Source organism: Varanus komodoensis, unplaced genomic scaffold, assembly GCF_004798865.1.
Source record: "Varanus komodoensis strain SLA01 unplaced genomic scaffold, ASM479886v1 scaffold16, whole genome shotgun sequence".
Lineage (NCBI taxonomy): Eukaryota > Metazoa > Chordata > Lepidosauria > Squamata > Varanidae > Varanus > Varanus komodoensis.
In genome coordinates this window covers 21,126,662-21,146,527 of record NW_025335468.1, presented here as the reverse complement: position 1 = coordinate 21,146,527, position 19,866 = coordinate 21,126,662, and the positions used below count along the sequence as shown (strand labels likewise).

Here is a 19,866-nt window from a genome sequence, read left to right as displayed (position 1 = left end):
CATTGCCGCCTCAGGAACTTGTGTGGAACAAAGGGTGCAATCCTATTATGTTTAGCAAGAAAAAGAAGTCCCAGAATTCTCCCAGTGAGCCATACTAGATAAGAAATTCTGGCAGTTCTAGGACTTCCATACATAGGATTGCATCCTATAAGAACACCGCACTCCTTCTCTGATATAGCTGCAAGGTTTTGGCAAAGGTGAAATTCTAAGTGCTCTGAAATGAAGAATATCTGGGGCAAGCGAAATGCCGAGAGACGTTATTGAGTTTGGATGTTCTCAGTTCCCGAAGGGGAATGACTGAGGTTTCCTCCGACTTTCTAGGAAAGATTAATAGTAAACTCAGGCACTTCGAGGTAAAAAGTGAAAAAGTTCTTGGCCTGAATAAAGATTTGAACAGAGTAAAAAGGAATCGACACGTTCGCTTACAAAGTGTCGGTGTCGCAGCCGTCCTACTTGCTCTAAGCTGCCTCCAGTCTCCATGGCGACAGCGTCTCTCCCCTGCCTGCCTCGCCTTCCTGTCTGCGCATCAGTCTATGGAGCCGACTAGAAAGCAAAGACCGTATTCGAACGTTCCCGGCAATCTGCGTCGCGAAGCTAGTTGGCCGTAGTCCTTACCGTTTATTTTCCGCCGCCGCATGTTCTTTGCTCTGTTTCCTGTCGGAAGAGTGTGCGGCGGACGGCTTGCCAAATTCAGTTCTCCTGTTAAAGCCGTTTGCTGTTCCTCCATGTCTAACCCTGATGCACCGGGCAGCCTTGTGAGGGCTTGCAGTGACCCCTCCTCCGCCCCAGTATCGCTACTGGACAGGTAAGGCTGTCGTGGAGAATGGGGGCTTGTTTGTTTTCTAAGATGAGGAATGCCGGATAGGCCCAAGAAACGCTCAGAATCGAGGGGAAAAATGTATTTACTCGTTTCAGAAGGAACTCATTCGCCGGGTGTTCCGACCTCCGGTTTGGGCCTGTGTTCAGCCAAGAGAGCTGTGATACTTTGTTTTGTCAGAGGCGGGTGAGGTGAAGTGGCTGCTCGTCCTCGAAGCTTAGCGCTTTACGCCTCTCTCTGATGTGAAATAAGAGGTGGGGAAGGAGAGTTGTTTTGGTAGAAAAATAGGGTATTATGAGGTGTAGTGGGGATTACATTTTACCTGCAGAACATACCTAGTTTCTTCTCTCCTATGCCTAGATGTGAAATGAAGATGGTTCTGTGGATACATGTCTTAATATTTTGAAATCTCGTGTCGGTTCCTCAGCAGCCTTTTCAGGCGACTTTTTATTAATTTTATGCCCCTGCCTACACGTGTTTTTGAAAAATATGCTATAAGAGCCTTGAGAGAGCAATAATGAATGGTTTTATGGTGCTCACAAAGCATGTGATATATCTGTTACTGTTCCTTTATGATGGGTACAGTATGCATTTTCAGGGGTGAAGCCCACAGAAGAATTTCCTGCTGTTATGGTGCATCTTTGGCCGAGGATTTTATATTTGTTAAATCCTTGTCATCCAACTTCTCTGTTTTTCCTTTCATAAGTCCTTAGAGTGTTGTTGTTGGCATATTACTTATTTCAGTTTCAAAATTGCACATTATTTATAGTTATAGCTCATTTAGTTCTAGCTCATTATAGAGTCCTTGGGACTAATGTAATTGTGGAATATAAGTTGGATAAATAAATAAATGTTATCCCAAAGACTTTGAGTGGTTAGTAGTAGTTTAAAACAAATGAAAGAAGACTTTCAACTGATTCCAGGTCATATTAAATTTCAGAATGCTCTTGACGAGTTACAAGAGAGTTCTCACTTAGGTTAGCTGTGACTCTAAAAACTTGCCTTTATCATTCCACCCTGTTTACACATCCACAGATGTTAGTTCCCATTCCCATCATAGACAATCTTGGATATGCAGCAGTTTCATGTTTCTGCTGTCCCCGTCCCAGGAAATTATCTGTGTCCTCATGTATGTAAGGCGATGTACAAAACTTGAAAAGATTAATTAGTTCTATAGAGCTGTTAATTTGGTTTGGAGAAAAGTGAGTTTAGGATATGGCTTCTGTGATCCATAGAGGTCCACCAACCACTGACAGACACAAAATGGGACTTGCAAGTTGGTAAAAGTCTAAGGTACCCTCAGTTATACACTACATATATGAATAATTCAAATCTAAGTTTTTACAGGTTAAGAGTTTTAAAACCAGCCCTGTAAATCATCAGCATGTCTGTACAAATATGGTCAAAGACAGCGAATAATGTTTAAATTGTTCATATTTAATTGTTCAATTCTGTTCAAACTGTTCATATTCACAGTTCAGTGAACAGTGATTAGCATAAGGCTAACCATGACAGATAGTCATTCCCCATTTTTTCTTTCACCAATTTTCCTTCCCCATTTTTCCTTTTACCATTTTTAAGACCAAGTTGTGCCAGCATCCATACACATAAAGTCATTGTACAACTAAGAAATATTGAGACTCAGTATCAACAATGGCTACTAGTTATGATGGTTATATTTCACCTCTAGTGTCTCAGACTTACTATGTGAATAGAATGCTGGACTAGATAGACTTTTGTTCTAATCCAGTGTACCTTCTTTTGCATTTTTAAGGATGCACAATGTATCCATGGGTCAGGAAAGAAAATGTACAGAAGATTTTACTTCCTTTTTCAAACAGCAGGGATACCAGAAAGATACTGCTTGATTTAAGTAGGCTTGACTCAAGTAGGACCTGCTTGCAAGCAATTGTGCATATGATTGCAGCATTAGAAATTAGAACAGAAGCCCATTCTCCTTTTCTGCTTCTCTGTTTTTCCCCCTCAACATCCAATGAACATTCAGTGCTTGCTGAACATAGTCTTCATCTCAACTGTTTCTTTGGGTGCGAAGATTGCCCTTGGTTCTTTTTTCATTAAAAAATTGCAATTTTGTTAACCCAGGTTTGCTCCTGGGCATGCTGATGCTTTTGTGTGCAGATGGTGTTATTTTGTTTACAGTCTATCTCAGTATAAACTTTCATTTGTGGAGGCCTGCTTGCCAGGAACACAGGAAAGAGCATTCTCTGTTGCTCCCAAATGCTGTAATTCACTCCTTTTGGACCTGTTACTGTTACCCTCTCTGTGTGTATCTTCAGCAAGGGGATTAAGGCACATCTTTTTAACTCAACTGTGGAAATGGGTATGAAGTTATTTTTGCAGATTTACAATGGTTTGTATGTTTCTGATTTTTTTTAACCACCTTGGTTGGCTTCAGAAAGGTGGTATAGAAGTACAACAAATTAGTAATTAATTACCTAATTACCTAATAATTTAGTTACCTAAAATAACATGGTCAATATATATTATGATCTGAGTTTGTTTGTTTTTATATCAAGGGCAATAAACAGCTCCTGTACAAGTTTCATGTGACTTCATAAGACTAGCGGTCTCACATGAGAGAAACTGGGAATAGCTTGCCTATACCTTGGTCACCTCAGTTGATGCATTATCCTAAGATTTGATCTAAACCAGAAGTGACCAGAATTGAACCATAGTGGCACTTTGTCTCTATCATATAAAGTTACTACATTTCCTGATAATTTCCATAGCATTTTGAAGAACCAATTGCTTACGAAGCACTTCTGAGGCTCTTCCACCATCCTTCTGTGCACTTCATGAAAGTGTTTTCCTTAAAATAGAGAGAATGTGTGTCAAGGGAAGGAAGTAACTTCCATGAGGTGCCTCTACTGCATCAAGAGTACTGGGTATTTGTTTCTGAAGACTTCCAGTTCCTTGGATCTTTGTCTCCTTAGACCTGATTTTCCCCTGGTGTACAGTTAATGAGAAGCTGTCATTATCATGTCACCACATTACAAAGGCTTTCTATTTCTGTGCTGTTCATTAATATAATGAGCTGTTAGCTATTGCTTGACACTGATTGTGTTATGTGTGTGTTATTGCAGAGAGGCATGAGGATCAGCCATTTTCTTCAATAAAGTAAATTGGGAGAAAGTTTGCTTTTGGCTATTTCCCTCTTTGTAAGTGGAAATGTTTTCATAAAGCCTGTATTAAAAGTTTTTCCAAAGCTGCAACCCATATCATACTGATAATAAGACTGCAGTCCTTTCTGTACTTGTTGAGGAGTAAATCTAATTGAATTCAGTGAGGTTAATACTGTGTATTATATAGTACCTAGAGTGCTTCTTAGCAGAAATGATTTCAGTGGCTAGAATCCAAAGAGCTGCTTCTAGATATTTCTTACACTAGATAGACCTTTGGAAACTGCTTCTAAATTTTGAAGTCTTTTCATTTTAAAAAGTAGTATTGGAGGTTACTGTTCATGAAATGCAAACACAAAGCAAATTTTGGCCATGAGAAACTAGTTGTACATTTTTGTTGTCGTTGACCAATATACAGAAGGGAAAATATTAAGATTTTTTTAGTAACAGTTGTAATATATGGTACTTATACTTTTCTCAGAAACTCTGAAACTTGGTTTTCTTTGTATACTTTCCTTGAAATAGGAGATAGAAGATGTATAAATCATTTTTCTACTCCTTGCAGGCAAAACCTAAATTCTTCTCCTTTATTTTTGTGCTGGCAGTGTTTTGTTCATTACCTCAGTAATTCCATTTCCCCATTATATTATTATTATTATTATTATTATTATTATTATTATTATTATTATTATTATCTGATATCTGTAAGAATTCTGTTTTTTAAATTCTTTTGAAAATTGTCTTTGTTCTTCTCACTGAAACAGATTCTAGTAATAGCTTCCTAGTTATGCCATGGCTTTTGGAGAGCTACCAAAAAAAGACTGGTACGGTATTTTGGGTGCAGGACCTTCAGACACTTTAGCAGAACTGAAAAGGAAATACCAAAGGCTAGTACTATTGGTAAGTATATTTTAAGCATTTTGAGAGGCAACATATTGGATAAAAGCTGCATAAACAGAGCTAGATGTAATGAGTATTAATTATATTGTGTATGCATGTTGGTTTAGGTAGAGCTGAAACTGTGATTTTGTTGCATCCTTAAATAACTTTTTCTAGTTTCATAAAATTCCAAAAATGTACAAGAATCTAGCACTGCTTTTTATCATGTGAAATGAAAATGAAACTTATACATGATTCTTTATCTTAATTAAAGAATCATCCTGACCTTCCCTTCTGAATTGTGCAAGCATGAAATGAATCATTTGGTGTTTCTGACTTTACAATTTGCTACCATGGAAGCAATTATAATGTCACTAGCACTAGACTGGCATCACTGGATAAATTGAGCATGAGGCACTGACTGAAAAAAAATGTTATTCCCCCTGTAAAAGTGTGTTTTTAAACTGCAGCACCGGTTTATATGACAATTTTTTGGAGATCTAGTACTTTTTGATATATTTTATTTATTTGTAGACCTTCTCATAGAAATTAAATGTGTGTTTGTGTAACCAAAAAGAATTCATGGCTTATTGTGAACTTTGACCACTGAGAAACAAGATTATCAGGTCTGAAGAAATTCCAGAGATTGTAGAAGTACCAGCTTCCCCTTTGGAAAAACCCTGTAAGGGGATCCCCCTCCCCCACAGAAGAAAAACTAACACAGTCCGAGGAGTATTGAGCATGCTTATTGGCCACAGAATATGATGTATCTGGTGGGGGGGACAGTGAACTAAAGAGAGGGGTGGGGAAGTAGATTGGAGCAGATCCCCTAAAACTGCAGAAGTGGAATCCTGGCCCTGGGGTAAATCCTTGTCCTTTTCAGGAAGGAGACTTTCAAGTGGGGCAACCCTTCAGGTAGAGGACTGGAGAGTCTGTCAGATACTGCAAGCATGCTGACACTTTTTCACCTATGTAAAAATACATGTCTTTAATATTGCCCTCTCCTCTCAGTGCTTGCTGTGATTTGCAGTTCAGAAATGTGTGTGACAGAGAGAACTCCAGCTTCTAGCATGCACTGTACTGACAGGCTAAAATGGCTTCCCTTCCTTGTTAAATCATAGAGAAAAGTTAGAGAATAGCAAAAACAATAACTTGACAGCTAATAAGAATATAGAAAATGCTGACCAGATGGCAAGGTGGGTTCTAATCGGAGACTATAGACACGAGTGAGGGATACAGCAAGGTGGGGCTCAAACCCAGCCAGAACAGCTATGCATTTTTAGATCATGATTCTTTAGAAAAGCCTCTGTTATACAAGATTCTGAAGAACTATGAAAGGAAGTCTGTGTCAGAAGTATGGACTGATACCTAGGTGTAACTAGCTTTGGAGAAAAGTATAGTGATTAAGAATACTGTATGCAAGAAAGTTAACTTTCCTTCTTCCGTGATTGAACATGCTAACCTTTCAATGCAAGTTTATACATGTTTACTCAGAAGTAAGTCCCACTGGGTGAGTTTGCACTAGATGCTTAGGCACCCCCCTGAATAAGCTACTCACTATGGGCTATTTGTGGAACAACCCACAGCGTGCCTCACATCTCACTGTACTTTGTATCTTGGGGTTCTTCTCTCTCTAGGCCAATCACTATGTTTGCTGCCGTTTTTAATCTTAATTGCTTATTTTGGAGCTTGGAAAAATTAAGATCATAGTTTTTATATTTGATAACATTTTTGGGCCCCTGAGAATCAGGCAGCTGTATTCAGCATTTTTGAAATACTCATTTACAAGTGTACTCTTACAACTGTACAATATGTATAATCTTTCCTGGTCTCTTTAATGGCTTAGAAGTAAAAGGGACAAAAATGTGTGTCACCTGTCTGAGATCTGCAGTAGCTAAATTGTTTAAGTGCTTTGAGAGTGTGTGGAAGAGCTGTCTAATTCACATTCTTCTTCTGGAAACTTTTGCTAATGTTAACCTTGATTATATAGGTGAGAATTCTATTGCTGACATGCTTGTTACTTCACTGAAGCTTTACTCAGAACATCTTCATTAGCCTCAATATACTGAACATGTTTTCTCTTTATTTCTGAAGGAATAATAAATCAAAATATATTAAATTTGGGATTTGGAATAAAACTCAGTCCCTAGATTTTGATTTCTGGTTTTCTAAACTGTTTTGAGTTACCATCACCATTGTTAAACTTAATTTTTTATCTGTTAAATGATGCTAATTATAAGCTGATTAATATGTAAATTATCTGCAATAATTACTCTCAGCCTTTATTTAAATTAAAGAAGCTGTGATTGGTTCATACCAATCTAGCTCAAATTGAAACTTCGAAATATACACAACAGATAATAAACAGCTGGTGCAAAAGTGCAAGGAAACAGGTGTGCTGCCTTCTATGTGCTTCTCATTTCAGCTTTTAAACAACAACTGACTGTTGGCCCAATCATAGGTTGTTGTGCATGATTCATGAACTTAGAGCACTGATTAACCACTGGGTTAAACAGCCCATAAACAACTCAGCATTCTGGTTTTGCATGTTATGCTTAACAACCTATGATGCAGCTGTTGATTAAAAACTAGTAATGGGTGCATTGGAAGCGACTGTTCACACACTCCTACTTTTGTGTTGCAAATTCTGGGTTAATTGAAATTGTGGTGTGCGGTTTTGTTAACTTTATTTTTCCTTGCTTGCTTTTTAGCTTAAGAACAATGGTCCAAGAGGATTATGATTTTTAATTTTCTATGATCTTGCTTAATTTTCTGTGATTTTCACCAAAAACCAGCAGATTGTCTAACATTATTAATGTGAGTTCAGCAAATTCCAAAGGTAGTTGTTTATACATTTGTACAAAGGAAGCTGTATGGGGAAAAAGAAAGCCAAATCTACAGGTGAACGTTCAAGTATAGACACTCCAGATGCAAAGGTCGCTATGTGCTGAACTTCACTTGAAGTTATACTTAGATTTGTTGACCCTCTTTTTCCTTGATAACCCCCATCTATTTCCAAATGAGTGGCTGTTACAATGTAAATTGCCATAATGGCCAGTTCTGAAATAAGGAAGAGCATTTGAGTTTTCCTAAAACCAGGGTCTGTCTGACAGCAGGATTGTTGTTCAAGTTGATAGCCTGTCTGTTTGAGAGTAATAGACAGGCAGAGTTTAGGGATGGCACAATCACATGTGCGTGTATCTTAACACAGCTGGTAGACCTAAAATTAAACCTTCCAGCTTTGCTGGTGGTTAACATTAGTTGTGATTGTGTTAAATTATATGATTGCCATCCTTTTTCTGATAGGTACTGTATAAATACATTTTAAAGTTCATAAAAAAATTTTCAGAATATTCCAAAAACAAGTTATTGATATCTCCTTATTATAGAGGATTATAGTTAAAGAATGACTTCCTTTGCAAAACTGGAATTTATTTATTTATTTATTTATTTATTTATTTATTTAAAACATTTCTATGCCGCCCCCATCGCAACAAAGCCTCGGGGCAGCTCACAAAGAATACATAAAACATACATAAATAATAATAATATAACAATTTAAAAGAAAAAACAACAACATTTAAAAAACCCCGGTGCATTCTCAGCTAAAAATTTTAAAATCCAAATTAATACAATCATTTAGCAATTAAAATAAGTTTTAAATAAAAGGTCTTAGCCTGGTGCCGAAAAACAAATAACGATGGCACCAGGCGGACCTCTCTGGGGAGCGCATTCCATAGATGGGGCGCCACCCCAGAGAAAGCCCTCCTCCGAGTACTCATCCTCCTAATTTCCTTCACGGAGGGTTCCCGGAGAAGGGCCTCTCCCGCAGATCTTAAGGGGTGGGAGGGCATATATCTGAATTTGAACTGCAGAGCACTCTTTTGGTACTAAGAAGTAGTTGAAATAGTCTGATGGTAGAGCTCTGCCAAGGATAGTATATCACAATCATGGGTTACATCCAAAATCACATTAATGGCCTTTTGTTTTGTAGTAGACCTTTCTCATCTGATCTTCTATTGCAATCCCCCATATTCGCTTCACATGGTTCCCCAACCCTCCACAGCACATTTTTCTTATTTTTTGTAAATTAAAAAAGCAGAAAGAAAAACATGGAACAACAAGAAAAAGTTGCCAAGGAGCATTGTACAAAACTCACTTATAAAACTAGATGCAGGAAGTTTCACAAAAAATCAGCAATAATCATTACATCTTCTAAACTTAAAATTTTATATGATAATACAAATTCTAAATAATGTTTATTAAATTGTTAAATAGCCAAATAAAACTAAGAATATCAGATGAAAAATTCTTTTAACATAGACAACAAGTAAGCGATGATTCCAGCCCCAATTACAATTAAAAATAATTTTTTCCCTTTCCTCCTCTATTCTCCATGCATTTCCCCTCCCCCCTTCTTTAATTCAGAGAACAATTATATTAATCTAATCATTGTATACATTATGCATTAATGATATCCAAAGATTCCCTTTTCTCTCAATTATGAATAAAATAAAAATTGGCTTTTCATTTGTCACTAAATTCATTAACTGAATTTCCTTTTTATGACTTATTAAATGATGCATCAGCTAAATCCTTACTTAAACTCTATTTTTCATCCTGGTTATTAAGTAAAATATAAGGTTTCCATTTATTGTTGAATTCTTTAACTGGTCTTCTATTTCATCCACAATAGATTTGACAAGTGTAGGGACTACTCTGGGGTGGGGGATTATGCTTGAGTGGGGAATGCACATTGAAAGACACAACTGGATATTGCCCAATAACATAAGCATTTAATTGTGCCTATTTTTTCTCCTCTTTCTGTATTTATCTTCTGATGCAGATATTAATGAGTGAAGCTCATCAAAAGTTCTACTGCCTGATCTCAATCCTTTTCCTATTCTTTGCCTGTAATTCTATACCCAGTGTGAGAGAGAGAAAGAGAATGAGAATGTTTAGCTCAATCTGTGGATATTTAGGAAGAGCAGATCTAGGGAATAAGAATAAACTTGGAAGTATTAATAAAGCCAGTTGACACAGATTTTGGAGTATGTGATATATAATGTATTTAGGATGCTTTGATTTTATTATTTATCAGTCCATTGCATTCAAAATCAGGTCTAACTATAGTCTGGTGTGGAATAAAAGGAGAACAGCTGCTGTCTACAGGTAATTTGGATCCATAAAGGGCAACCATTAATACAGCAACCATGGACAGAATTAGGTTTCCCCAGGATTGTTCAGATTGTGAGCTCCAAGGTGGGAAAATTGCTCCAAGTTTGGAGCTGGAGATTCACACTAAGATGCCCTTCCTCCTCCCAGCCATCATGGAAAATGCTATGTCAGGTGCTATTCTATGGCTACAAAAGATATAATGTATCCTGGTAGAATCCTTAGCTTCCTTCCCTCCCCTTTCAAAGAGCAACAGTTAGACAGATGGACACTGAGCTTTTTTATAGAGTGAAAGACAACCTTTGCTCCCATGCTTCTCTTATTTGCATAGGATTTGCATAGCCCTCTGAGTTCAGAGGTCTGCGGGTATACCTGTAGGATAGGATTCTGTCCTTGAAAACAGATTGTATAGATGTCTAAAATCAAAGGCTATTATTATTTAGCAATATATTGTTTTGCCCTTTCCCTCTTTCCTTCAGATCTTCATGGGGAGGGGGTAGCAACTTATGGTTCTCCCTGTGCTTTAGCCTACTTCTCCCATTAGTGCTCCATTGGCTATGCTGACTAGGGTTGATGGAAGTTGTAGGCCAAAACATCTGGAAGATCACAAGTTGCCCACTGCTGATTTAGATAGGCTGAGATAGCTACCATTTTTGTTATTGTCATGTTTCTATTCCTGTGTAAGTGTAAGAATTCTGGAAATGTTGAAGCTATTGATGGGCTGGGGCTGTTGGGCCAACCTAGAGGACAGGAATTTTGAGAAATTGAAATATATATACTATTTACTTTCTTCCATTAGCAATATCAGCACACCCCAAATCTCTGTGTTGCATATGCCTGTGCAATTTCTTTAAAAAAGATCTGGTCTTGACTATAGAATCTTCCCACTTTTGGCAAAAAGACCCTGAAAGAGGAGATCTATTAGAACACAGAAATGCAGCACAGCTGTGGTTCATAAATGCTCACAGCATTTCTGTACTGTTCTACATCCAAACAGATCCTGGGCTGGTGAACAGTATGAGATTAAATCAAAATGATATAAACATTTTAAAAACAAAATGACTTTAAGAATGTAGCTGGTCAATAAGATAAAGCTTCCCAGAATAAAATGATTTAGCAGGTCTAAAATTATGTTGAAGAATACTGATATCAGTAAGCGCAAAGTAACATTTCTTGTAATTAATATGTTCAAAAGAGAGATGAATTACATATGTTGTATTGTACATGAGGAAATGGAAATGTATTCAAATGTTCATAGCAGAAAATCCTACTTTTATTAGGATGGGGAATACACGGCTCGACAGAACTAAAAAAGAAAAAGATCTTGGAGTAATTGTAGACAATATACTAAGTATGAGCCAACAATGTGATGCAGCCACCAAAAGGGCAAATGGTATTTTGGGATGCATTAACAGAAGTATTATTTCCAAATCACAATAGTTCCTCTATACTCCTCACTAGTCGGACCTCACCTGGAATACTGTGTCCAATTCTGGGCACCAAGACTTAAGAAACATGCAGGTAAATTAAAAAGGGTCCAGCGGAGGGCACCAAAAATGATCCAGGGTTTGAAAACACTCCCCTGTGAAGAGAGACTGAGGGAACTGGGCATGTTCAGCCTTGAGAAGAGACTGAGGGGGGACATGATATCCCTCTGTAAGTACCTCAAAGGCTGTCACAAAGAGGAAGGTTAAGATCTCTCCTTGGTGATACTAGTACAGGACAATCAATCAATTGAAGCTGCTTTCAATTTTCCTGATTCAGGGTAGATACCAGAAAAAAGTTTCCTCAATGTCAGATTAATACGACAGTGGAACTAGCTACCTAGAGAGGTGGTGGGCTCTCCCACAGTAGAGACATTCAAAAAGAAACTGGACAGCCATGTGAGTGGGATGATGTAAATTGGTGTCTTGCAACAGCAGGAAGTTGGACCTGATGGCCTTCATGGCCCCTTCTAACTGTACTCTTTATGATTCTAAGATTATTCAGTCTTATTTGTTCCAAGGCTACAGGAGTTGTCTAGTAGCTCCCATCTTATTTTCTTGTATCTCTGGTACAAAAGTGAACTGAGTGAGCATCAGAGATATACTCCCTGATGTAGCTTTATCGAGGAGCCACATGCATTCTTTGATTATGGCAAAGTTGGTGCTAAGAACTTCACTGTTAGGTAATGACCAGAAAAGTCTGGTCATTTGACATTATTGAGACTATTGGAACCAACCTGCAGTTGCTCCCAGTTACAATAGACCTTCTGTTGCAGGATCCATCCTTAAACTCAAATCTGATAAACTCACAGTTAGAGCCCATGGCTTGCTGCCTTGAAAAATGACAGTATAATATAACTGCTGTGTTCCCTGCCTGCCCAAATATATTACTTAAAAGTGAGTCAGGCTAACACATCAAATAAATAATATTTGGAGATACTGAGGAGATGAAGAAACAGAAAAAAGTAAAACAAAATTGAGACTTGAATGCCTTTAAGGTCAAACTGATTTATCCAGTGCTTTTTTTTGTCATAGAATGCACCAGAACGGAGTTCCGGCACCTTTTTTTGACAAATTTTCCAAGTTTTAAAAGTAACTTTTGAAAATTTGATGTTTGGTCCACGTGGATTTGAATCGCCCTGTTGAGTGTAGCAGCTCGGCGGCAAAATCATTAAAGCAGTGCATGCGGGCTGCTTGTGTGTCGAGTCCGATGCATGTGTACTTTGTCCGCACTGGTTGTGATGGCGCTGCTCGGCTTGTGATTGGTTGTGTGGTCGCGCACTGAGTGCTTACTGCAGGCGGCGACCGTTATGTTTTGTTACACAACTGATGTGTGGGTGTGTGTACAGTGATTGACTACATGAGAAAGGTAAATAATTTCATGAGTTCCGGCACCTTTTTTCTTACCAAAAAAGCACTGGATTTATCAGATTCATCAGAAGAACATGGAATAGATATGGCATTAGATAAGATGAAGAGGGTGATAGCAGGGAAAACTAAATTGGCCAATGAATCTATTGATAGATATGAAAAAGTTTTTAAAGCAATTGAGGAAATACTTGCAAACAGTTTGAAAATCGCTGTAACACCAAGAAAATACAGGTTGGCAGAGATGAGCATAAATATTAAAGAAAGAGGAAAAATAGCAAGTAAAGATTGGATTTGGCTCAGCACTAAGAGGCTAATTTAGGAGGTGTGGAAAGAAATAAACTACCAAGAGATAACTTGGTGAAGCAAGAAAGCAGTGATTCCTTTTTCACAAGCCTGTTGAAAATATGGCAAAGAGGATTCAAAGGGTTAAGTTGTGAAATAGATTCAAATCCATTGTCCAGACTTAAGAATCACATCAGAAGACCTGAAAAGAATTCATGCAGTAGGTCCTAAACAAATATTTGCAGGTCACCAGAGAGACATTATTGCAAGGTTGCAAGACATTATTTGATTAATACACAAAGAAATTAAGAACCTACCATTCATTGAGTAGTCTAGAAGTTTTGTAATATGAAAATGAATAAGAGTAAGTTTTCCAGGACTTGGCAACTGAAACTATTAGAAGACACAAGCAATGGAAGCTCACAGATACTATCAAAAATCAGACAATTATGTGTCAGGATTTTCCTTTAAATTGATTATTTGACTCAGCCTCAAAATAATTATTATAACTGCTACAGAGCAAGTATGAGAGTTGCAAAGAGTTAAAGATTCTGTGCCTGAATATGATTCGAAGAAGATACAAGATAGATAAAGAGAAATCTGAAGAATTAAGAAAGCAACAATGAGTAAAGAAAGCAGAAGGGAGAATAAATTATTAACAACACAGTGAATCTGTTTCCACAACTCCCCCATTTGCTTCAAGGACACTGCTGTCCTATTTTTGTTGGTGCGGGGGGGAATGAGTGATTAGACATTAATAATTATATTTTTGTACTGGGGCTATCTTAACTGAGAAAATGAATTTATAATTAAGCTGCTGACTCATTGCTGTCTTTTTGTAATTGGGAAAATTATTAGAAAGATTAATAATGGGCAGAAGTGCTGGAGGAAGGAGATATACAGCCTTGGGCATAGGCTCTGCCTCCTGGCATCTCATGGGAGTCCATATTGAGATAGATTTTTATAGAAAGTTGGAGACATGTTGGCCTTTCCACATGTTGAACAAGGAGAGCGGGCAGACCAAGGGGTGGGGAGGGGGGATGTGGCAGTCAAGGTTTTTTCTTGTTTGCAATATAGTCACTGTTTCCTACTAGTCTAGATTTAAATAACTATATGTAACACTGACCTTGAGAGGACTAAATATATGAATTTTAAACCAAATGGGTAATTAAACATGCTCTCTTTTGATGCAGACCTGTCATAGAAAACAGGTACACCGTATTTTAAATCATTCATCCTTAGAAAAAAATATGCCTGTGGAACATCAGAATCAAGAGAGTTAGCTATAGTTTTTATGAAGAGTGCTAGATCAATGAAGTTGTAGATCAATGAACTAACCAAAGTGGTAACTATATAATAAAAGATATATCAGGAGAAAGATTATTAAACATTCAATCTTACTATGCTCTTATTAGAGCTCAAGCTGGATTTATGTGAGAAAGCTTGGTTTGATGTAAACACTTTGTATGGGGAGAAATAATTTTTTGCACTGTATAATTCAATTGTGTTTTTAATAGATAGAAAACTACCTACTGGGTAAGAATTTTATTTTATTTATTTATTTATTTATTAAAACATTTCTATGCCGCCCCTTGCCAAGGCCTCGGGGCAGCTTACAACATCGAATACAAAATACATTAAAACAATTGAATTGGCTTTAAAAGCAGGGGGTGGGTTAGTAGATTGATCCTACAATTAAAAATTATACTTTAAAAGAAATATTCAATCTATTCACATATAGATCATATATTTATATCAGAATCATTTACACTGCTATTGGCTAGGATTGGTTTTTCTTCCACTTTGATATCTGATCATTTTCCAGAAAAAGTACACTGGACTAATGGCACTACAATAAATAAACCCCCAGAATCTAGAGGCTATTTTTTATTGGAAAAATTAAAAAGATGCTATATTCATTTACAGACTGAATGACACTGATGAAGCAAAACCAACATTAAATGTCAGATTAATACGACAGTGGGGCACTCTTAAACCGTATTTGAGAAGGATATTTATAGAGGGGGCATCAAGACTAAGGCGAAAAATGCAGGAAAATTTATATGCTAGATTAAAGATCCTCTAGAGCAGTGGTTTTCAACCTTTCCACAGCTGAGGACCGGCAAAAACAGGAAAACTACCTCGGGGATCACTGAGGCAGAAACCAAAAGCTCCATACACATACTAGAGTATTCTGTGTATTAGTTTCCAAACACAATACCAAAAAAAAAGGAAAACTCTCCAAAACAACCAGAAACCAAGCAATAAAAAAATGCAGACGAACAAAATACCAAAATCAGGATGGTATGGCTCCTAGTCAGCTCTCACTAAGCTCTCTCCCCACCCCATCCCCAGTGGCACCAGCACAAACCCTGTGAACACAGTGCCAACCAAGGAAGAGGTGGTAGAGCATAGCCAGCCCCCGTGCAAGAAATCTCCAGTGGACTGGCGTTAGACTGGTGGTTGAAAACCACAGCTATAGAGAAACACAAGAAATCAGGCTATAAGAAAATACTTACTGAAAAAAGGCAAACTAACGTAGAATTAGAAGCATAAGGTACAAGCAAAACTCAAACAAATTATTTATCTAAATCAAAATCATCATAAATATAGAAACCAAAATTCCAAGTTACTAATTTATATAATAAAAAGAATGCTGCTAAAAGAACAATTTTATTAAAAGATGATACACAAGTAACCTCACAAGAAAAGCTATCTAAAATGTTTAAAGACTGTTATGAGAAATTGTATGAATTAGAAGTAGCACCAGCTATAGATAGTAACACTTTATTAAACTCATTGGTTATTCTAATTTCAGAACAATATAAACAGTATCTTAATTCTCCAATAACGTCTAATGAAATAAAAACATTGAAAACATAAAGGAAAAACCCCAAGTTTTGATGGTTTTACAGATGATTTCCATATGTGAGGATGACATTGTTTCACATCTTTTTAAAATACATAATTCAGTACTAAGTGCAGATAAAGAATCTGAATTTTGGAAATTATTACCTATTTTAAATCAGCAAAGGATAGGATTCTTCTGTCCATATTTCTGTCACTCACCTCACAAAATCAAGACCAAAAGTTTTTTCATCTATTTTAGCCCAAAGACTGAATATTCTATTACAAAATATATTCATATAGATCAATATGGGTTCCTGTCAGGGCAGTCAGATGAATTATTATTATGAATTATTGAAGCTGCCAGGTTGCTGACGGGGACTGGGCATTGTTCTCATATAACCCCAGTTCTCCGTCAGCTTCACTGGCTCCCTATTGAAGTCCGGGCCCAATTCAAGGTGTTGGTTATGACCTATAAAGCCCTTAACGGCTTGGGACCTGGTTATCTAAAGGAACGTCTGCGTCCATATATGCCCTCCCGCCCCCTACGATTGGCAGCGGATGCCCTTCTCCGGGAACCCTCCATGAATGATATTCGGAGGGCGAGTACCCGGAGGAGGGCCTTCTCTGCGGTGGCGCCCCACCTATGGAATGCGCTCCCCAGAGAGGTCCGCCTGGCGCCGTCATTATTTGCTTTTCGGCGCCAGGCAAAGACCTTTTCATTTAAAAGTTATTTTAACTGTTAATTTATTATTATTGTATTTATAGATTTTAATATATATAGCCAAGGTGGTACCAGTTTTTAAATTATTGATTGTATCTTTTTATGAATGTTGTGAGCTGCCCCGAGGCTTTGTTGCGATGGGGGCAGCATAGAAATGTTATAAATAAATAAAATAAAATTATATAAAGTATAGCAGATTTTGTATAATACTATAACTGAAAAAAAATAAAAAAAGTTGTACTTTTACTTGATGTATTTCATTATTAAGAATACTTGAACTTATGAAAATAATGAATAAGGGTGAGACTTTAAGGGACTCGGTTCTGAAAAATGTAAAATTTATAGAGATACAGGGCAGGATGATCCCCTTTCCCCATTAATAGTTGCTCTAGGTGTAGGGCTGCTTCCATTAGAGAAAAATAATTTTATTGGAATAAAGACAAGGAATAGGAAACATACAGCTAATATGTATGTGAACAATATGCTTCTCTTCCTTGAAACTTTGATTAAAAGTACAGAATCTTTAAAGCAAATAGGATTAGTTTCTGTCATCTATAAGATATTATGGAAAAAGAATATGGAATAGCATGGTAGACAATATGACTTGGGAAACCAGCCTAAATATTTGTGTATCAGAAGAAGGGTCATGGGTAAAATTGTGGTCCTGGCAACTCTATAAGTCTCTATCAGCTATGTCTAAGGAAGTGGTATTAAAAAGTATTTCATAGATGCCATATGCTTTCCCACAAAATTTCATAAAGTTAGTGCTGAGTTATCTGATATGTATTAGAGAAACTGTAGTTTAAAATGGTCACTTAACATATCTGGTACTTCATTGCAAAGATCAAAACTTCTGGCACAAAATAGTAAAATCCCTGTATATTATGAAAAGATAACTCCTAATGAAACTGTATTGCCGTTTTCCTTGTTTACTGGGGAAAATGAAGGGTTCTGTTATAAAGAATTGTTGGTGACACTCCTAGGGGGCTATGAGGACTGAGATTGCCAGAACTTGGAAAAATGTCCAAGGACTCACAGTTCAGAGATACCTTGAATATGGGCAGTGGCATTGGTGGAGCAACTAACTTGTCACTTCCATGTGACTTGGGAAGAAATAAAGATAATTTGTAACAGCTTGGTTTCCATTTGTAAGGTACTGTTCAGAACTGAATGGTGAAGGTGGACACCCCACACGCATCAGCTCAATTTCTTGAAAGAGCAGATTGTATTTTTGCATTCAAATGAACTAATTAACAGTAGGTATAATTTAATAGCTTTATTTATGGATGTATGAATAAGGTTGTGTGAGAGAGACACTTAACATGATGTTGCAATAAAGTATTGAGAGAGAGAGAATATTGACCCTCAAAGTGCTGGAATTTGTAATAGTCTTAAATATGTAGTCACTAAATGAATTGATCAAACTATTTGATATTGCTCTCTACTTCTTTCTCTGTAGTGGATGCTCATTATAAGCAGGGGCTCTCGCTTTGTCTTCTGTAGCAGTGGGCCACATGCTATGATCTGGCCTACTAGAGAAGTCTTCAGAGGCTGGGAGTCAGGGACCTGCCATTTTTCAATTGTAAGGTGGTATATGGCCACCAAGGAGAGGGAAACAAAGTAAAACACCAGAACAATCAGTAGGGGAAAGCCCAAAAGACAAAGAACAGTGTGACTGGACAGTTGTAGTGATGTACTAGTGACGTGGGTGAAACTGAATGCAGTGGTGAGGGAGCAACATGATCTTGTACTGGCAACAAAACAAAGCACTCTTCAGTGATGAAAGATCCATCCTAATCCAAAGATCAAGTGAGTCTATCAGAATTTGCCTGTCTAGTGACTTGTTGATTTATTAAGTCCTTGCTTGGATGAAGTGAATGGGAAAGAAAGGCCCAGAAAAACCTCTTTCCGAATCTAGTGCACAGCATTGTTGCTTGCCTTCGTATGCCTCTTCAACCAGACAATCATCTAGACATCTTCCAGGAGGTATATTGTGAATCACTAAAACAGCCATTCCCAAAAGCATTGTTTTGTAGGAGGGGGCTTCAGCTAATGTACTGTATACATGGGTGTCCATATAGAACTAGACAACATCTGACTTTCCTGCAGGTTTCATTCAGGTATTGTGGTCCTGACAGCATGTCATGGAGGTTCTGTTCTTGCTGATAACCCCTTGAGTTATTTTTTGCATGCTTAGAGGGCCATTTTATTTCAGGGTCTCCAAATAATGTTTTCTCCTTATTTACAGTTACAGGGCTTTTTCTCTATGGAGTGATTATACTGTAAGGCTGCCTTTAACTTAAATCAGTCCTTTCTTAAGTTGTAAACTTGAGTTCCTAGAAATTTCTATATCTCAGCTGGAAAGAGTCACCCTTTACAACTTGATAGAAGATTTTAGTGCCTGACTTTTGACAGAAAAACACTAGAGTTAACCATTTTTGCTGCCTTTGTTCACTATGAGCTTTCTACACAAGGCTATTAATTCCCTGTATCTACTTTTGGTTTAAATGCAGAATTGAAACCCACACACTATATTAGCACTTCCTTTCCTGCTTTTCTGCTGCATAACTTCTTGATGCCACCATGGAACAGCTGGATTGCACAAACCAAATTTGCATGTGCTTTCACTTTTACAATTAAACACTTAATTTTCAGTTCATAGGGTTTCAGCTTGATGACTGGTAACCACAATAACTGAAAACTACCAAAAATGCTGATTAGAGACAAGAATGAAACTGGAGAATCACATTATTGTCTACCCACTCCCGCCAAAAAAAAAACGCAAACACTTAATACAATCATAATGATAAACACCTCATGTAGGAAAGCCGTAAGACATAACAGGAATCCCAAGACCCATTTTCCCTTTTGATCAAGCACTGTAATAGCTCAACGTTTCTTATTTATCAGTGACAATTCTGCTCTGATGTTGGTGACTTTTTACTCTTTTCTGCCAGAAACAGAAGTGTTGTCTATGAAGGTTGTTTCTTTATAATGTTTTAAGTAAAGGCTGCATTGAAATCAGGTTTCCTTAATGGTAAGACAGTTTGCCCCTCACCCTTTGCTCTTTTCCCCAACCACAGCAACTTCCCCTTCTCTAGAAAGTTTCCAGCCTACTAGCTTCTAGTGTTGTTTTTTCTGTACCCC

General features: G+C 37.4%; 1 protein-coding gene across 1 annotated transcript in view; it reads left to right on the top strand.

Moving 5' to 3' along the window:
- Window positions 1-670: 670 nt before the first annotated feature.
- DNAJC24 (DnaJ heat shock protein family (Hsp40) member C24) overlaps window positions 671-19,866 on the top strand; it is a 49,138-nt gene continuing 29,942 nt past the window's right edge. Inside the window, exons 1-2 of the mRNA XM_044425794.1 lie at window positions 671-805; window positions 4,722-4,857. Coding sequence (XP_044281729.1) covers window positions 4,750-4,857 — 108 coding nt within the window. The 5' untranslated portion in view covers window positions 671-805; window positions 4,722-4,749. The remainder of the gene's footprint in view (window positions 806-4,721; window positions 4,858-19,866) is intronic.